This window comes from Salminus brasiliensis, chromosome 12 (genome assembly GCF_030463535.1).
Source record: "Salminus brasiliensis chromosome 12, fSalBra1.hap2, whole genome shotgun sequence".
Taxonomy (NCBI): domain Eukaryota; kingdom Metazoa; phylum Chordata; class Actinopteri; order Characiformes; family Bryconidae; genus Salminus; species Salminus brasiliensis.
In genome coordinates this window covers 25,646,116-25,662,579 of record NC_132889.1, presented here as the reverse complement: position 1 = coordinate 25,662,579, position 16,464 = coordinate 25,646,116, and the positions used below count along the sequence as shown (strand labels likewise).

The 16,464-nt window shown below is 43.1% G+C and overlaps 1 protein-coding gene across 2 annotated transcripts in view; it reads left to right on the top strand.

Annotated features, from left to right (window-relative positions):
• Positions 1–16,464, top strand: part of sdk2a (sidekick cell adhesion molecule 2a) — a 169,440-nt gene that overhangs the window by 76,874 nt on the left and 76,102 nt on the right. For both annotated transcript variants that reach the window (XM_072693262.1, XM_072693261.1), the window contains exon 2: positions 15,364–15,523. In XM_072693262.1, the coding sequence (XP_072549363.1) occupies positions 15,364–15,523 (160 nt within the window). The remainder of the gene's footprint in view (positions 1–15,363; positions 15,524–16,464) is intronic.

The window sequence follows — 16,464 nt, the reverse complement described above, 5'->3', positions numbered from 1 at the left end:
CATATACACATGCAGTCCCCTGGTGCTGAGTCAGAGAGAGAGAAGGCCTGCACATGGGGAGAGATAGAGAGTAAGAAAAAAAAATAAAAGAGGGATAGAGGCAGGAGGAGAACAGAAAAAACAAGAGAGGAAGAGAGGGCAGGCAGGAGGCAGGTATTCAACGAAAGGGCTTGTGTGGGGAGCGCGAGAGGAAACTGAGACGTTGAAACAGATAAGCTCGATTGCGACAGGAGAAAATAAACAGGGAGAGAGGGTAAGAGAAAGGGATGTGTGCAGGCATTGTGTTGATGTGGCTTGCAGCCTTTGATAATTCAATCTGCAGGCCATTGACTGCCACCCCACCTCCCCATCCCCCACCCCCTTCCTTGTGCATTCTGTCTTCAGTCCTAATTAAATCTCGCTTTGATAGCTCAATGCCATCTCTAATTGCGTTCCAGCTACGTCACCAGGCTGCCCACCGCTCCGGCGGATCAAAAAGTGGCCACGCCGTGCTGCATTACACCTCGGTTAATCTCGTCAATTACACGTCCATTAACCCACGGTGACCTGTTCGTGGGCCGCGCTCATGCAGGCTCGCTCGGCCAAACCCGGGGAAGGTAATGAAATTCAGCAGCGCAAATTGCTGCGCGGATTGAATTGTAACCAAAGTTAAACAAAGTAATCCCCAGCTTTTTTATTGGTCACCCAGCCCTGAACCAGAGGCCATGCATGCTGGGAGAGCGAGCGACATTTATTATGCCTCCCCAAACGCATACCAGACCAACACAAATCTGGATGAAACCGACAACCTGCGAACTCCTAACGCTGGAAACGTTAAAGAGATACCAGTAATCTAAAGACTTACTATCAATGTAAGCCTGTGTAGTTATGAGAGTGAGGGAAGGATTTCTAGGCCTATCTGGATCCTTATGCCTTCAATTCCGTACACCTGGTATTAACATGCTTCTCCATTGAACAGTCAGAGTAAGTACAAGTATAACCAACGTTTGAAGATAGTCAGTACTGTTCCCTGCTGTTCACTGGTGAATGAGCCAAGTATGATTCTTGCCTCCCAGCATGAACCCATAGCACTCGTCAGGATCTCACATTCTCGCAGTAACAGCTGAGGCGAAAGCAGCTGCTTTCCTTAACTTCCTTCTCTGTCTCCTCTCTCTTTGGTTCGCAGGTTGCGTTAGTTGGATTTCTGCATTCCATCGAAACATTCTGAAGCTCATGCATGAAAAATAGCTGGCAGAGATAATGATGTTGTTAGGCCTGTCACAATATTTACAGTATCGACTTATCGTTCAATACATGCACATGACCTCGATATTGCCCATTGTATGTACTTGCGTGTCTTTTAGTCAGTCATGCTGCTCTGTTCTTTCGGAGATAAGAACAGGTCTGTGAGCAAGCAGCGACATCTTTTCGGTAGGAAAGCAGACAGCGACATCTATTGGGCACCAAATGAATAAATTAATAAATAATGGCACCTCCATACACCCCCCCCCACACACACACACAGTTCGGCACGTATGTGAACCACAGATTAACTGCCAAAGCTTAACCGTAATAGTGTGGAATACAGTTTTATTGCTGCTGTAGTCTGTCACATTGTTTATTAAAGTGATACACAGTTGGTTGTTGCTTGTGTTCCAATGCATGACAAACAGAAAGCGCCTCATGATGCATGTGTTGCGTCTGAAGCGACACGCCCAATTGTAAGTCTTAGACCAAGGGTTTGAGAAAGATGATAAATAAATAAAGCTTAAATTTATTACATTTATTAAACAATCGTATTATTAAATGTGGAAACACATGAGGTCAGTTGAGATGCTTGAAAAGGCTCAATGTAAACAACAGGTCCAGATCATCAAGTTATAGTTGTAGACATCTGTGATATCACTGCATATTAAATGAGGGCTATGCTGGGCCTACAAAGCTTAAATCGGATACAATAAAGGTATCACCCCCTGTTTATAATCAACCACCCTTTCCAGCTACTATAGATTATAGATAAAAATTCCCTACTAATTCAGTTGGTCCACTCCTATAAATGAGGTTCTTGACTCAAGCTTTTTGAATGAAATGTTTAAGTTTTATAAAGTATAAGTTAAATTATTCACCATTTATTTGTCCTCTATTTGAAACGGCATTTGATCTGAAGAAGACATTTGTTATGACATTGTTAATGTTGTGTTGGAAACACGCATTTCCTCCTGCTGTCATTGTTAGATTTTCTCCTATTGCTGACAGCAGTGCAGTCATCCTCTTACATATCCCAACAGCAAAACAAAGGCAAGATGTACACATGAATAAAAATGCAAGACAACATAAAGCCAGTCTTCAAGGCATAACTTCCACTCATGACAAGCTCAGCATTTGCCGCATAAATTAAAATCCGACAGCTGAGATGTACAGAAGAACAAAGACCAGGAAAAACTGTGAAATTAAATCTTAAACTGTCCAGAGTTCTTAGCCAAAGCTTACTGCTATGGCTGGAAGGAAAATGTTTATGGACCATTTATATGTTACCTTTGGTGGCTTTATGCTCAATGTGATAATTCAAGATTCATGTTAATATCAGGCCATAAAGCTTAAGGGATTTAATGTGGACCCAGTAACTTTTGCTAGTACTGTCCATCTCTCCAGCATACCTGGAGTGTAACGGTGCATGTCAGCCATGCTAAGCTTATAGCTCATGCTAATTGGTGTCTAATTGGAGTATGGTAAGTACAAATGACACACAGGAGCTAGAAGACCTGCCTACTTCTTTCAATCCTTCTTCTTTTTCTCTGTCTTTTCGTTGAGAGGTTGGGCCTACACTTTGAATGTTTAAATTTAGCCTAAGTGAAACAGATTGACATACCAATAAGTTTTTAGTTTTTAAATTATTCTATTTATTTGTTTCTTTTATGACAAATGAGATGCCTTTCATTGTTGTAGCTGTGACTTTTGTGGCTTTATAAAAAATATGATCTATGAGACAGTGTTTGCTCATTGATGGCATTTTGCTGCCTAGGCTAGGGCTAGGGCTTCCCGATATTAGAAAAAAATTACTTTACGATATTTTGTTTATGTGTGATGTATACTTATGTGCGATGTTAAAATGGCAGACATTTTCACCAGTTTTCTCCAGAAGTCAGTGATCTTACATTACTGTATTCAAGATTGGAGTAAAATAAATGATATTGGGCAGATATAACCTGCCCTTGGTAAATTTGCCATTTGCCTTATGTGACATTGCTGATGTGATGACGATGCTGAACTGAAATATTGTGCAACCCTAGTGCATGCTGTACCAACCACCTTAGGGGGGAACCTTAGGACACGGGAAGCCTGTTTACACCTGGTCACTTCATTAATCTGAATTATATCTGGGTAAGACCAAACCACATAACAATGCAAGCGTAAACACACCCAAGACTCATTTAAACCAGATACTAATCTAAAGAGCTGTGACAGACTGGTGCTCTGTCGAGGGGAAGATAGGAAGATGAATGGATTGACAAATCTGATCGTTTAAACCATTTTAGGAGGTGATCTAAGAAGCGTTTAAGCCACATTAAAGCAGTATAAATGCATCCATCTCTCCGAAACACATTCAACAAGCAAATTCTATTCCAGTACAGCCAAAACACCAGTAAATTAGATGACAATAGATGTGATTGACTACCTAGTGTAAATGCATGTGGCTGAAATCCTAACAGGAATCAATCCAGATACTAATCACATGAAGTGGCCAGGTGTAAACAGGGCCTAGGTGGAACAAGCTGTAACTTGCATGTCCAAAGTCCAAACTGTGGTGTGAACCGAATTGTGACTTCTGCCTACTGTTGCACTCTGTACAGTTAATATCCTACTCCTTCTGTTGCCTGAATGGTGAGCTGATAAGAGGCCTACTGGCTCTCCATGTATTACAGTGCCATAGATCAGTTGATCAGATGATCAGTTTAATTATGAACTGATTTAATCCACTCTCTGCATGCAGTGATAAGCTATATATATATATCATTCTGAGAGCAGATTAAGCACACTGTTGTCTTGATAGCAAGCGGTAGCAGGTGTGAAACAAAAGGATGAAGTATTGTGAAAGGATAAACTGTGCTGATGCCTTGACCTTACCTATGAAAAATATATCCATTGGTTACAAGCTGAGAGGGCCATTACTGTAAATGAATGCCCGGGGGTGGTGACATTGGGGCATGTGGGTAATGGGTTAATGTAGGTGTTTCTTCTCCCTCCGTCTTAATTCTGGCTGGGGAGTGTTTGGCCTGAGCGCTGATGGGTCCCTTCACCTTGCTGCCAGGGTGGAGGGCACTCCTCCCTGCTTGGGGGAGTTGATGAAGTGCAAATCGGCAGGGTGCCGGTTGTCACGGTGACGGAGTGACGGAGCGGGCCGACCTTCGTTGCAGCCTGCAAGCTGAGAGCAACGGCTCACACAACCCACCTGAGCAAGCAACACACTTACACACAAACACACATACATACACACACACACACACACACACACATACAATTCACAGCTTCTAGCTTTACTGGGCCAAGGGCAGCGCTATATAGAGCTATGCTGACCTCTCTGCCTTTTGAGGAAAAATGCTCTTCTGCCTCTTAAGCTATAGAATGTTGTCACAAGAGGATGAAATATTGACTGCTTTAGAAGGACTTTCTTCAGACGCCCTGTGTTCTTGTTTACACTAGGGGTGATCGTTGTATACCTTCTAGGAAACCACTACAGCTTGTGTAGGCTAGATATGTGCTGATGTAATGTGTAACATTGCTATCATTACCTGACCTTTTGTCGTAGTTTATGATATTATCTCGATGTTGATATAAGTCTTTAACCCCTTAAAAAGCCTAGTGGTATTACAAACGTCTATTACCAGAGAATAGCCCCACCAGTTTGCACAGAAGTCACTGTAATTACTGAATAATACACCTTAGTGTGTAATAAGGGGTTAAAGCAAAGCAGACTGTTCTAAATATTGAAAGGCCAGTCCTGTTAGTGGTTATAGATATTGTCATTATCACGCAAAAACCTTATCTGTATTTCCAAAATAGCAACTTTTCAAGAGAAGGAAAAAAATCAACTTTCAATGAGAGTCAATGTAAAAAGATTTCGTAGGGTACACCGTACAGTATGTGGCTACGTAGGCTACGATGTAGATTTGAGGCAGAACCCTAAATTTGCCTTAACATTGTTAGCATGCTCCAAAGATGAGTCTGATGAGTCTCAAAGATGAGAGACTATTCTTGAGAGCCTATTTTTTCTACTCTTCCAAGCCGAGTGGAACGTGAGTTGTTAGATGGTGAGAAGACCTTCTGTTATGTTGTATCTGTGCTCAAGTTGATTGTTTACATCAGCTTTTCTCATTCAAGTAGCAAGGGAAAGAAATGTGAAAGCAGGACTATCTATAAAAATTGATCAACATCCCTTTAGAATTTTGTTGTTCTCTATGATATTAGAATTTTGCAGCCACAGAGGATGAGAGCATTTCACCCTTGTGTCACCCTTGTGTCACCCTTGTGAATGTGTGCCTGTAGAGGTCCTGACAGATTCTCAAGAACATTAGCTGTATTACACTAGCTTCCAGATGTTATTTTAACTACCCTTGTAACTATAAGACACAAAAGCAACACACTTTTACTATAGGATGACGCTCCCTAGCTTAGACATAACAGTCTATCAGACACACTGTGCTGACCAACATCACACTAGGATTATTCTAACTGTTAATATGAATATCTGGGAGAAAAAAGTATTAATGGCTGCTAGTACGGCAGGATTGAGCAGGGTGTGCTTATAAAACCTGTGTTTATACATTATTTTTCGATGTTCTTATACTACAGCGCTTTACTGCCAGATTACATCATGCCAGGGCAGCCACTGTTTAACAGTGGTCTGATGCTACTAACTTTGTTAGGATCTGTCTAATCAAACACTACTTTATTTATTGTACTATATTATTCTATTTTTAGACTAGCTATTTAGCTTATTTTTAATGTCCCACTAATGTCCCAATGTAACCATTATATTTATTTATTTATTTATTTATTGTATTATCTCAACCTCATTGTGGTGTGTCAATGTGGTTGTTTGTTATGTGTCTTATGGAAAACAAAAAATATATATTTACAAAAAAAACAACAATACCACACTAAGAGTGATGTGGGGAGGAAGTACCATCAACTCTTGAGAAAGCAAGGCCGGTTGTGCTCTCTCAGACTCCGGCAAGCAGCTTGACCCAGGATTCGAACCAGTGATCCTTGGATCATAGCGGGACTGCCTTAGTCCACTGGACCACTCTGAGCTAAAATTGTGGTATTTTTAACAGCATTTTTATTCTTGGAAGAAGAAATGAATTCATTCAGAATACATTATTAGAGATTTACAGGCAGAGTAGATTGGGTATCCACAGGGTCTCTTTTTTGTTTAATATCTAAATCTTTCTGCGTGAAGTTCGTGATGCATCATGATGACACAAGCGTGCTGGGGCCCGGAACGTTAAGCATTATGTGCGCACAGGCCATTGGGGGAGTGGGAAGAGGGGACAGTGCCCCCTAAATTTAATAAAAATGTAGGATACGGGTCCCTTTAATGCATGAAATTCCAAGCACTTGCTGCTTGGAATCTGTGAATCTGTGAATTCCCGTCCAGAACTGAGAGTGTCGTTACTCACTGATGCTCACTATACTGGGTTGAGTGATGTACTCTTGAGAAGAGTATCTGATTAATGGTGTTAAATGCTCTTACTCTGCTTCCCCCACAAGGCATGTTAGTTTTACACTCTACAGATATGAGTGTGAGTCAGATACAGTGAAAAACACATGATTGACGTGCATGGTGTGGATTTCCACACTGGCTGTAATGGGTTTTGCAGCTGTGCACAAAGTTTGTATTGCCATCTAGGGGTCGACTAATCTGACGACTAATCTAATCAGCTGATGTGCGCCGGTCCCATATTTGATATGAAAATTGACAGATACTGTTACATAGCCGATAAATAGTTTTTCATACTTTGAATCTTGTAGTTGTTCTTTATTTTGTTTATATTTGTAAATTCATGAAGAATGGACCAATAGAAATGCTCCAGAATGACTTAGAAGAAAATATTGTTGTGATGTTTTTTTCCCTTTTTTTTGTAAAGTTGCAGTTTTGGAGATACAAGTTTTTTTGTTGTGACAGCGACAATATGAACATGTTGTTGCGTGGGGGAGGGGCCTGCTGTTCAAAGTATGCCCACTTCTTTAGACTACACCAGTGGTCAGAGCACAGGCCACCATTGGCTTAGCAACACTCGTGCACAGGTGCCAGAGGGTGATTAAATAGAGGAGGAAGTGGCCACTGCTGTGTCGGAATAAAAGGGAAGAAATACATTACGAGTGTTGAATGCGCGCCCTCGCTGTATGATTGCATGCCAGCGTGGTGCGCTGCAAAACACAATGGGGCATGTTTTATGGATCCTGCCTGGTGCCTGTGGCCTTTGTCTGGGAGCTATTAAAATTCCGTGTGCGAGGGGAAAGGGAGGTAGAGTGGAGCACTGCCACCCAATTCGCCTTCAGCTGTCAGGTTAAAAGAAGGTGGGCTTTTTGTAATGGCGCTGGCGGTGCGGCTGAGCCCGCTGGACGCTGGCAGGCCGGCAGCAGCCTAGGCTCTGCATCCCCACCGTAGGGTCCTCTGCTGTTGAGGAACCTCCCTCAGGCTCTCCATCTGGACCCACATTCTCTGCCACCTCTGCTCACACACACACATTTACAAACACACACAGTGCCACACGTGGAAATTACCTCCACATGCTGCACTTGGCTGCTGCCCTGCGTGGGCTGGCACGAAAAGAGCAAGTATGTCCCTGCTGACCCATGTTTGAAGATTCCATGGCAAAAGAGAACCTGCCACCTCCAAAGCATATGGGCACTAATGAGAAATGGCAACTACATTACAGCTTTGAAAGGCTCAGTTTAGGATTCCTCTGACCTGGGGATTCCATTTGTAAATGGGAGAGAGAGAGAGAGAGAGAGAGAGAGACCTTGAGATAGAAACTGAAAAAGAGAGAGCAGACGACCCTAAGCATAGGCAAGTGCTCTGGTCTCTGCCGTGGCCTTTACAGATCAAAGCCTTGCATTGAGCCACAGAGCAGAGCAGACCACTGGCATTCTCTCATTGCACTGCTCAGCTCTGAACACTTTTCAAAGTAAAGGTTCCGGGAGGGCAAAAAGGTTTGGCTTGGATGTACTGAAAAACCTAACTGGAACCTAATAAAGATCCTTTACATTACATGGAGGATCTGTGGACCTAAATACATCTTATTAGCAAAACTCTGACTTTAAAGAACCATCCATGAAACCCTGGTCCCTGGTCCAGCAGGATATCCTGCCCTATACATTTTAGTGGCCTCCTGCTCTAACACACATAGGAAGGGTTTGGTAAAATTAGCTGATTAGTTGGATCATGTGTGTTGGAGGAAGGAGAAAACACATAGCCTAGGCTGCAGCCCAGGTATGCTGAATTTCTCGGCCGCTACATCATAGAAGGCTGTTCCAAAGGAATGGACCCTTCGTATACAGCCCAAACATGCAGCCTACACTCAGAACAACTAATGTATACTGAAAATGGTGGAAAACAAAGCCCTCAGAACCACTGGTCCACCAACAGGCTACTGAGAATGAGTTTTTGTAGGACAGTCCTACAGAGGACCTTGCAGCCTAGGCCTTGGAACAAGCAGACTAGTGTTGGGAACCACTGCTTTAGGGCCCTCTGAAGGTGCTCTTGTTCACACCAGAGTTGTAGTCGGTGTGATACTTGTATACCCTCGAGGAAACCACTGGAGATTGTGCAGGCTAGGTGTGTGCTGATATCAAACAAGACCTAAACTTTTATTGTGGTTTATGATGTTATCACCATATTGCATAAAACAATACCAGCACTTTCAGTGGTTGTACAGGAACATGTCCAGTCAAATTGTAAAGCCAGGCCAGTTTAATATGATAAAGTAACTGATAACTACAGTTATGATGAGTGTTTTTAAGTTTGAGTTAGCTCAGTTTAGTTACAGTTTTTTTCTAAATCACAGTTTTTAGTTCTGAATCGCAGTTTGGTTAGCAGTACAGTTTGTGTTTGGGCTCAAAAACATCAGTAAATGTGCTGCTGTTGAAAATGCATAAATATTTAATAAGATTTGAAGTGTGTGTCTCTCTATTTGTTAACTGTTTATCCCTATCAACAGCTTAGAACATCTCACATCGTGTCCTCAGACTGGAAGGCTTTTGACAATTGAGTGCTTGCTGGGATTTGAAATTTTGTTCTTTCTTGGACAAAAATACACAGGTCTTCACAGCTCTGGAGTGGCGCAACTGTCTAGCTGCTTGTATCCCAAAAGATGGGAGATCATCAGTTCAAATCCAAGTTCTAGTCTGATTTTTTTCTCCCCAATTTTAGATACCTAATTACCCAAAAAACCCGTTAGTACTCCAGTCACCAGCTACCACCTCTTATCAACTGCCACCGGACAACCACCGTGCCAGGGACCCAGCCCGGATGCGTAGACTAGCAGATGTCTGTGCCGGTCGCCATCACACTGAGGTGATGTGGGGAGAGAAGGAGCCATCTACCCTCTTGGAGAAAGCAAGGCCACTTGTGCTCTCTCAAGCTCTGTCTGCTGACCCGCAGACTGCACTAAAAATAGGAGTTAGTAGAACCTTTGACTACACTAAATTGAGATTAACTCAAAAACACTCTATAATAGTTACTTTATTATTTTAAGTTTTCCTGACTTATATTATATTTTTGTAATATATATGTAATATATAAATTAAAATATCTGTAGAACCTTTAAATTAACTAAAAGCTCTTTAGACCTTAAAAATATCCACCCAACCCAACCTGATGTGGTTTTCTATGGTATCACTCAAATTTCCATCTGAAACACTTATTTTTTAACATTGTAGAACCCCAGTAAAGTCCTGCGGCCTTTTTAAAAGCTGTAAAGCTGCTCCAACATAAAATAAAACATGGACCATACTACCCCCTGTACTTCACTAATCTAAAACAAAGCAGGGGTGGAATACTGAGGGCTGGAATCCAGCACAGTTTGGTGATTTCCCTAGAACCCTTGTTTGGCACCTTTTTTGGCTGCTGGGAAGTGTGAACTAGTTATCCGAACTTTGCCGGGAAAAGTTTCCAGCAGTCGAAAAAGTTCCAAACTGTTGCAGGGTGCTGACTTCAAGCCTATGACAAAGGCTTTGAGAAAAAGCAGAGAGAAGGGGTTTGTTTTTGAAAGACCTGTGAAACCTGACTCAGCTCAGAGGCGCTTGCAGGTGTCTCCTACATCAGTGCTCGCAGAGACAGAATTTCTCCACATCATGGAGAAAACAGGCGTTATTAGCTGGCTCTGGAAGTGCAACGTATCTACCTGTTCTCTCTCTCTCTCTCTCTCTCTCTCTCTCTCTCTCTCTCTCTCTTTCTCTCTCTCTCTCTCTCGCTCTCTCTCCACCATCCCGCCCACGGACTAACTCCGTGCTGAGGGAGTAATTATCAGCGCTTTTTGGAGGGCCTGCTCATCTCTTTTCAAACGCAGGCACGTTGGTTGGGGAAGAGCGGGCTGTACGGCCTCCTCTATCTCTGGAGCCATGCGCGTCCACGGGTGCCGGCACGCGGGTGTCCATCTTATCATCATCCACTGCTTTCAAGCAATCGATGCTGGGGTCTACTTTTGTATCTGCAGGTCCCTAATGGTGCCGTGTTTATAATGTCGGACGACTAAGTGGATGGACCTGCGTGCTGGCTGCAGCGAACGGCAGCGCATTTACCCAGAGGAGGAAATGAGGGCGGTGGTGGTGGAGGCTGGAGAGCATTGTGCCTAGAGGGAGGAGGGAGAAATGGCTGGCATTTTATTACTGTTCACACAGGGATCATTTCTGAGGGCTGTTACCCAACGGCAATGATTTGAAGGGGTGGCAGGGGACATTAAAGGCTTTGATTGGACTGATAATAGTCTGCCGGTATCAACTAGGGAGGATGAGGAAGATCAGCCTTGCCTGATTGAGTGCTTGCATGTGTGCATTTGTTCATTTGTACCAGAAATAAATAATTGACTGGATGTGTAGGCATGTGTGATTATTATATATTAAGCCCCTTGCAATCTGTGCAGTAACAGGGGGTCTTACAGCTTTAATGCATGTCACACTGTAGGACTACAAGACTTGGTTGAACATTATCTATATGTATGATATATACGCTCACTTCATGCCAGATTACACGAAAAAGATTCAATGACGATAAGCCCTACCACGATCCAGGGAAAATAATTACTACTCCGGCTTGGGTCATCCATCAGCGGCACGTAGCCCCAATTCCATCTCCTGTTCTTACTGACTTGCCCTTCGCCTTCTCAAACTTTATATTTGCATCATCCATAGACTGTACCCCCAACTGTTTACTTGCTTTACTTGGAAGAGGCTCACTCAAGCTCTTGAGAACATGGAAATGGAGCCAACTGTCTCTGTTGGAAGGGTCTTCGCCACAGGGTTGTACTGTGGAATCAGAATGTATCTTCTCAGGATATGGCACTACCTGAAGTGTTGGAGACTCCCTCCAACAAATCAAATAGAGGATTTGAGGGGCTGGCAGTAGAAACATCTCGTAACACTTTTCAGAACCAACATTCTCTTCAAAAAGGTTGGAGGGATTGCCCTCAGGGGAAGTGCAGAGGCACGTCTGAGATTTCTGATCTTTTTTTCCACAACTGGAACAGAAGGGTAGTCAGTCTGAGATGTTTCACTCCATGCCGAACTTCCTAATGGTGGAATGTGTAGCAGTGGCCATATTCCCGAGAATTTTATTTTTTTGAGACCCTTTGACCATGAATGTCTGCTGTAGACTGGACACCTTTGACGAGCACAGGACCTCACAGTAACATGTTTATTCCTCATTTGCATTCATTTTACTGTTTGTGTGATATGTGGTACATTTTAAGGTTCATCCTTCCCACCCAGAGAGAGCAAGCAAGGACAGTTTTGGGACCATGGATGGCTGTGGGATCAGTGGGGATCGAACCTACAAAGTTCCAAAGCTTAGACAGCTGTGCCGTTACACCAAAGAGTTCTTCTGTTTCTTTTAGTAGAATCCTAAGCTCTGTCCAATTTGGCACCCAAATAGGCACTTGAGCTTTGGTCATTAATATGCATTAGCATGTCAGTTTTGATTGCCGTTTACACATGGAAAATTATTGCAGTGGTAAGGAGAGAGCAGGTTGATCACCACCTCTGTGATTTCTTGAATAGGCTTTTATTAGCGTGCTACACGTTTTGAGCGGCGTAGTTTAATGAACCTGATTCTGAACCAGCAGCTGGTGAGCCATGTTGTGTTAAGTGTTGTGAGAGCACTGATTTGAACTCCAACAACCAATGTAACCACAATCCTTAAAGAATGCATTATGGAGAGCTCTTGAAAATTTGATTGATTGGCTGGTTTTACGTCACCTAGAGGCGCACAGCCTACCCTAGCCTACCTTAGCCTAGCTTAGAACTGCAGATACAGACCTATTTTTGTAATTGTTTTTTTTTTCTGGATAGTGTTGCTGTACTTTCTCGGCCCTCTTGGCATGGCCTGTCGGCGTGGTGTGCGGTTAGCTAGCTGAAGAGATTGTAGCCAGTCAGCTGGATTAGCTTTTGGCTTTTTTTTAGATGCTCCAGAGGCTTCTGCGTGCCGGATAATCACAGCAGTGCTGGCTCCAGTTGACCTAGCGTTAACTTTAAGACTTTTATGCAATTCAGAGGCTTCTACGTGCCAAATTACCACAGCGGGGCTGGCTCTAGATGGAATAGCGTTCGCCTTTAGTCTTTTCAGCTGTTCCAGAGGCTTCCGAAATATGCAGCTTTTAGTTTTGCTTCCATTTTTTTCCCCCAAAGTAGCTGTTGCATTGAGCCTCAGTAGTGGGATGGATGTAGATACATTTTGGGAGGCATAAATAAAATGTAGTCAAGACTGTTGCGTAACAGTTTTGGGGGTTTGGGAATGGCCCGATTTATAGCTCTGTTCTAACACTTTTTTAATCAAACAGAAATGGATCTACTGCCATGATGAACTACCCTAATAGCATACACTTTTCATGGCTTGGCATTTTGTTGGTCATGTATCTGAAAAAAAATCTCAGTGGTTTCTGTATTACCTTTATGTTTGTGATGTCTGTGGAATGTACCCTTAAGTCGACTGTAGCTCATTTTGTCTTTGTGTGTGTGTGTGTGTGTGTCTGTACAAAGTGTGTCCCCCAGCACACTCATTCATTAGACAGTCTACCTCTCCTCTCTCTACCACCTCTCTCTTCACCGGCTCATTGTCTTCCCATTGGAGCGGATGCTTTATGCACCCCCCGCCCTCCCCGCCCTCCTTCCCTCATTCTCCCACAGGGCACAACATATCAGCACTTGCTGCTTCAGCTGAGCTCCGCCAATAACCGCTCAGGCAATGAGTCACTGCAGAATTCAGTGTTGCTGCAGGGTACGCCAGCTTATTGCCTCTATTAATACAAGCTTTAATTAGCTTTCCCCCCAAACATTGTGACAATCAACTCCGGTGTCACCCTGTGAAGAGCGAGTCACCGTGGTCGATACGTCTGATCATGGCTCCTCAGGTGCATAATGAAAGCTTTTCGTCTCCCAGGCTCGAGGCCTCCTGCGCATATGGACCTGTAGAGTGAGCCCCCGAGTCCAGATAATCCGCCTGTATTAGAAAGCCTGAAGACGAATGGAGGCAGGAGGAGATCGTAGCTCATTCTGTCACATTTGCTGGGCGAACAGCTTCATCTTGGAGCACTCTTGAGCGTCTTCACTCAGTTATGCCATTGGAGTCGCACTCCATCTTCTCTCTGGAATTCACACACTGCCTGAGCATCGCTGCTCAACGTACACTCCGGGCTGGATGCCCAAACACTCCTTAAGCCTTGACTGAACTGCACTGTCAGTGGTGATCCTCCACTGAGAGTCCAGGACTAGCTTTAATCTGTGTAACTTGTGGGTGGTTCACAAAACGGGATTTTGTAGTTAGCCCGATAGCTTAAGCCCATGTCTGTCCAATAGGAGGTGGGATCAGCACGACTCAATATTTGCACATGAACAAGAACTGGTTACAAATGATAATGGTAAGATAATAGAGTATCCATTATTTCCCAGAATTCATTGCCATAAATGCAACAACACCATTCGCCATGCTCATTCCAAATTAGCTTGGTAAACAGTTGTATTTTAACTCATGGGTTTTACAAGTAAAATGTATATTTTTAAAAACATTATCAAATTAATAGTAGAAAATCATCAATAATTTGCTAATCATGTGCTGCTCTCTCTCTCCCTGGGAAGCACTTTGACCATTGCTTGCATGTAGATGCTAGGACATGTAGACTAATTGTGGTGATGAGAAGGCTGGACGTTATGTTATGCAGTTTAGAAATCCTGGCTATACGCATGTTTCAGATGCCAAAAAGATTACATGTCAAAAAGAGAATGTACTGTCACCCTAGTTTATGGGTGGGCAATTCTGGTCCTGGAGGGCCAGATTCCAGCCCAGTTTTGTGTCCGACTGCCTGGAAGGCTTTGCTACAGCTACGCTGCTAAGCAAGAAATAAGCAAACTGTGCTGCCCCCCATTGCCCACCCCTGCCCTAGTTAAAAGTAGCAATAATGGACCAAAGCTCTAACCAGCATTGTTAATGAAAATGTAGCTTGTAGCCTACAATATACTGGTGCTACGACTGGTTCTTTAAGCAAAGCCATAGAAGAACTTGTTTTAGTTTCATTATGAACCATGTTTGTAATAGAGATGAACCTTTAAATTATTAAAGAACCTTTATGTTCACAAGCAATGGTTCTTTAGACCTTGCATCTCTATCACAAACATGAGGCCTTCTTCAGACTAACCGTTCTTCAGAAGAAATTTCTTGCTAAAACCCACTTACTCTTTTTTTATGAAGATTCTGACATTGTTTTCTTAATTGGGATTTGTTTAATTTACGAGGACAAAGGGATCCATAATTATAAGAACAGAGCTGCAAACCATTCTGTGGTTTAAAACCGCATCATGAATCTGATGTTTGCCCTTGTTTTTACTTTTATCAAGGGCAAATTGAAGAAAATATGGTGAATATTGGTGAATATGGACCATGTTTTTTTTTTTGTTTTGTTTTTTTTGGAGCCAAAGGTGGTTCTTCTATGGCACCACTCAAAAAGCCATTCGTAGCACCTCTATTTTTGAGAGTGTCTAGTTCCCACAGTCTTCAGACTGGTCCTAAATAATCCAGTTTACTGAGAAATTCTGCTTTGTGAAATGCCATCCCGCACGCGAAGGCTATGTCTCTCTGTACTAAATCTGTGATGTACCTTTTTCTCTGTGCAGACGATGTTCCCCCATACTTCAAAATGGAGCCAGTGGCGACCCAGGTGCACCTGGAGGGGAACCGTTTGGTTCTGACCTGCATGGCAGAGGGCAGCTGGCCCCTGGAGTTTAAATGGCTGTACAATGGCACCGAGCTGACGCGCTTCTCGCTGGAGTACAGGTGAGCTGCCGGCACCTTCGCGTCCCTCCTCTCCATTTGTCATTCCCGCCGCATAATTACCGCAACAAATAGACACATTAATCACAGTTTACCTTTTAACAAATTTCTCATTTGCGGATATTTATTCAAATCCTGGCTCATTCCTATGCATTTATTCAGAAATGGTGGAGGATCATAAGCCTCTTGAGATATGGCACCTCATTCCCCATGCAGGCGCGAAATGACTCTCTGATATCGATTCCTGGCTCGCATTAGTCGATGTCATTTCCTGCTTGGTCGTGGGGAACGAGAGTGAGGTTCGGCCCATGAGCAGCCCCTCGCCTTTTGTTGTTGTTTTTTTGTTTTTTTGTTTGTTTGTTTTTGTTGATGTTTTTTTTGACTCTATGCATTCTTTATAAATGCTGCATCCGGCCTGTGTCAGGAATATAGAATTATATCCATCAAACCATTGTAGTCAGTGGAAGAGAAGGTGCATTATTCTCTATAGCCACAAGAGCCATGTAATATTTATAATTGTAAAAGCAAAGTGAATTGTTTTTTTTCTCCCCCGCACAATGGACGCGTTCTTCTCTTTCTTCACTTCACTCAATAACTCAGAGTTTGTGCTGACCACGGCCCTTCAGACGGAGGCTTTCTAACTCACTGCAGCATTTAGCATAGCACTAATGGATTTAGCCAAGTGGGTCCACCTGAATGCCTTGCTCTAAGTGGAGCCCTCCTCCAGGCTCTTGGGTGGTGTTTCCGGGCCCTTCTCTAAGGTCCTTTCCAAGCTTTTAGGAGAAACAGAACCAGCCAGAACACAGGAGTGTGGTGAAGCACAAGAATTGTTGATTTTAGGGAGAAATGGACATAAAGGAGCTTTTTATAAAAACAATGATTCTTTATTAGAAAGCATTAATCGAGATGCCATCCATATACTTTGATCATGTGCCTGTCTGACC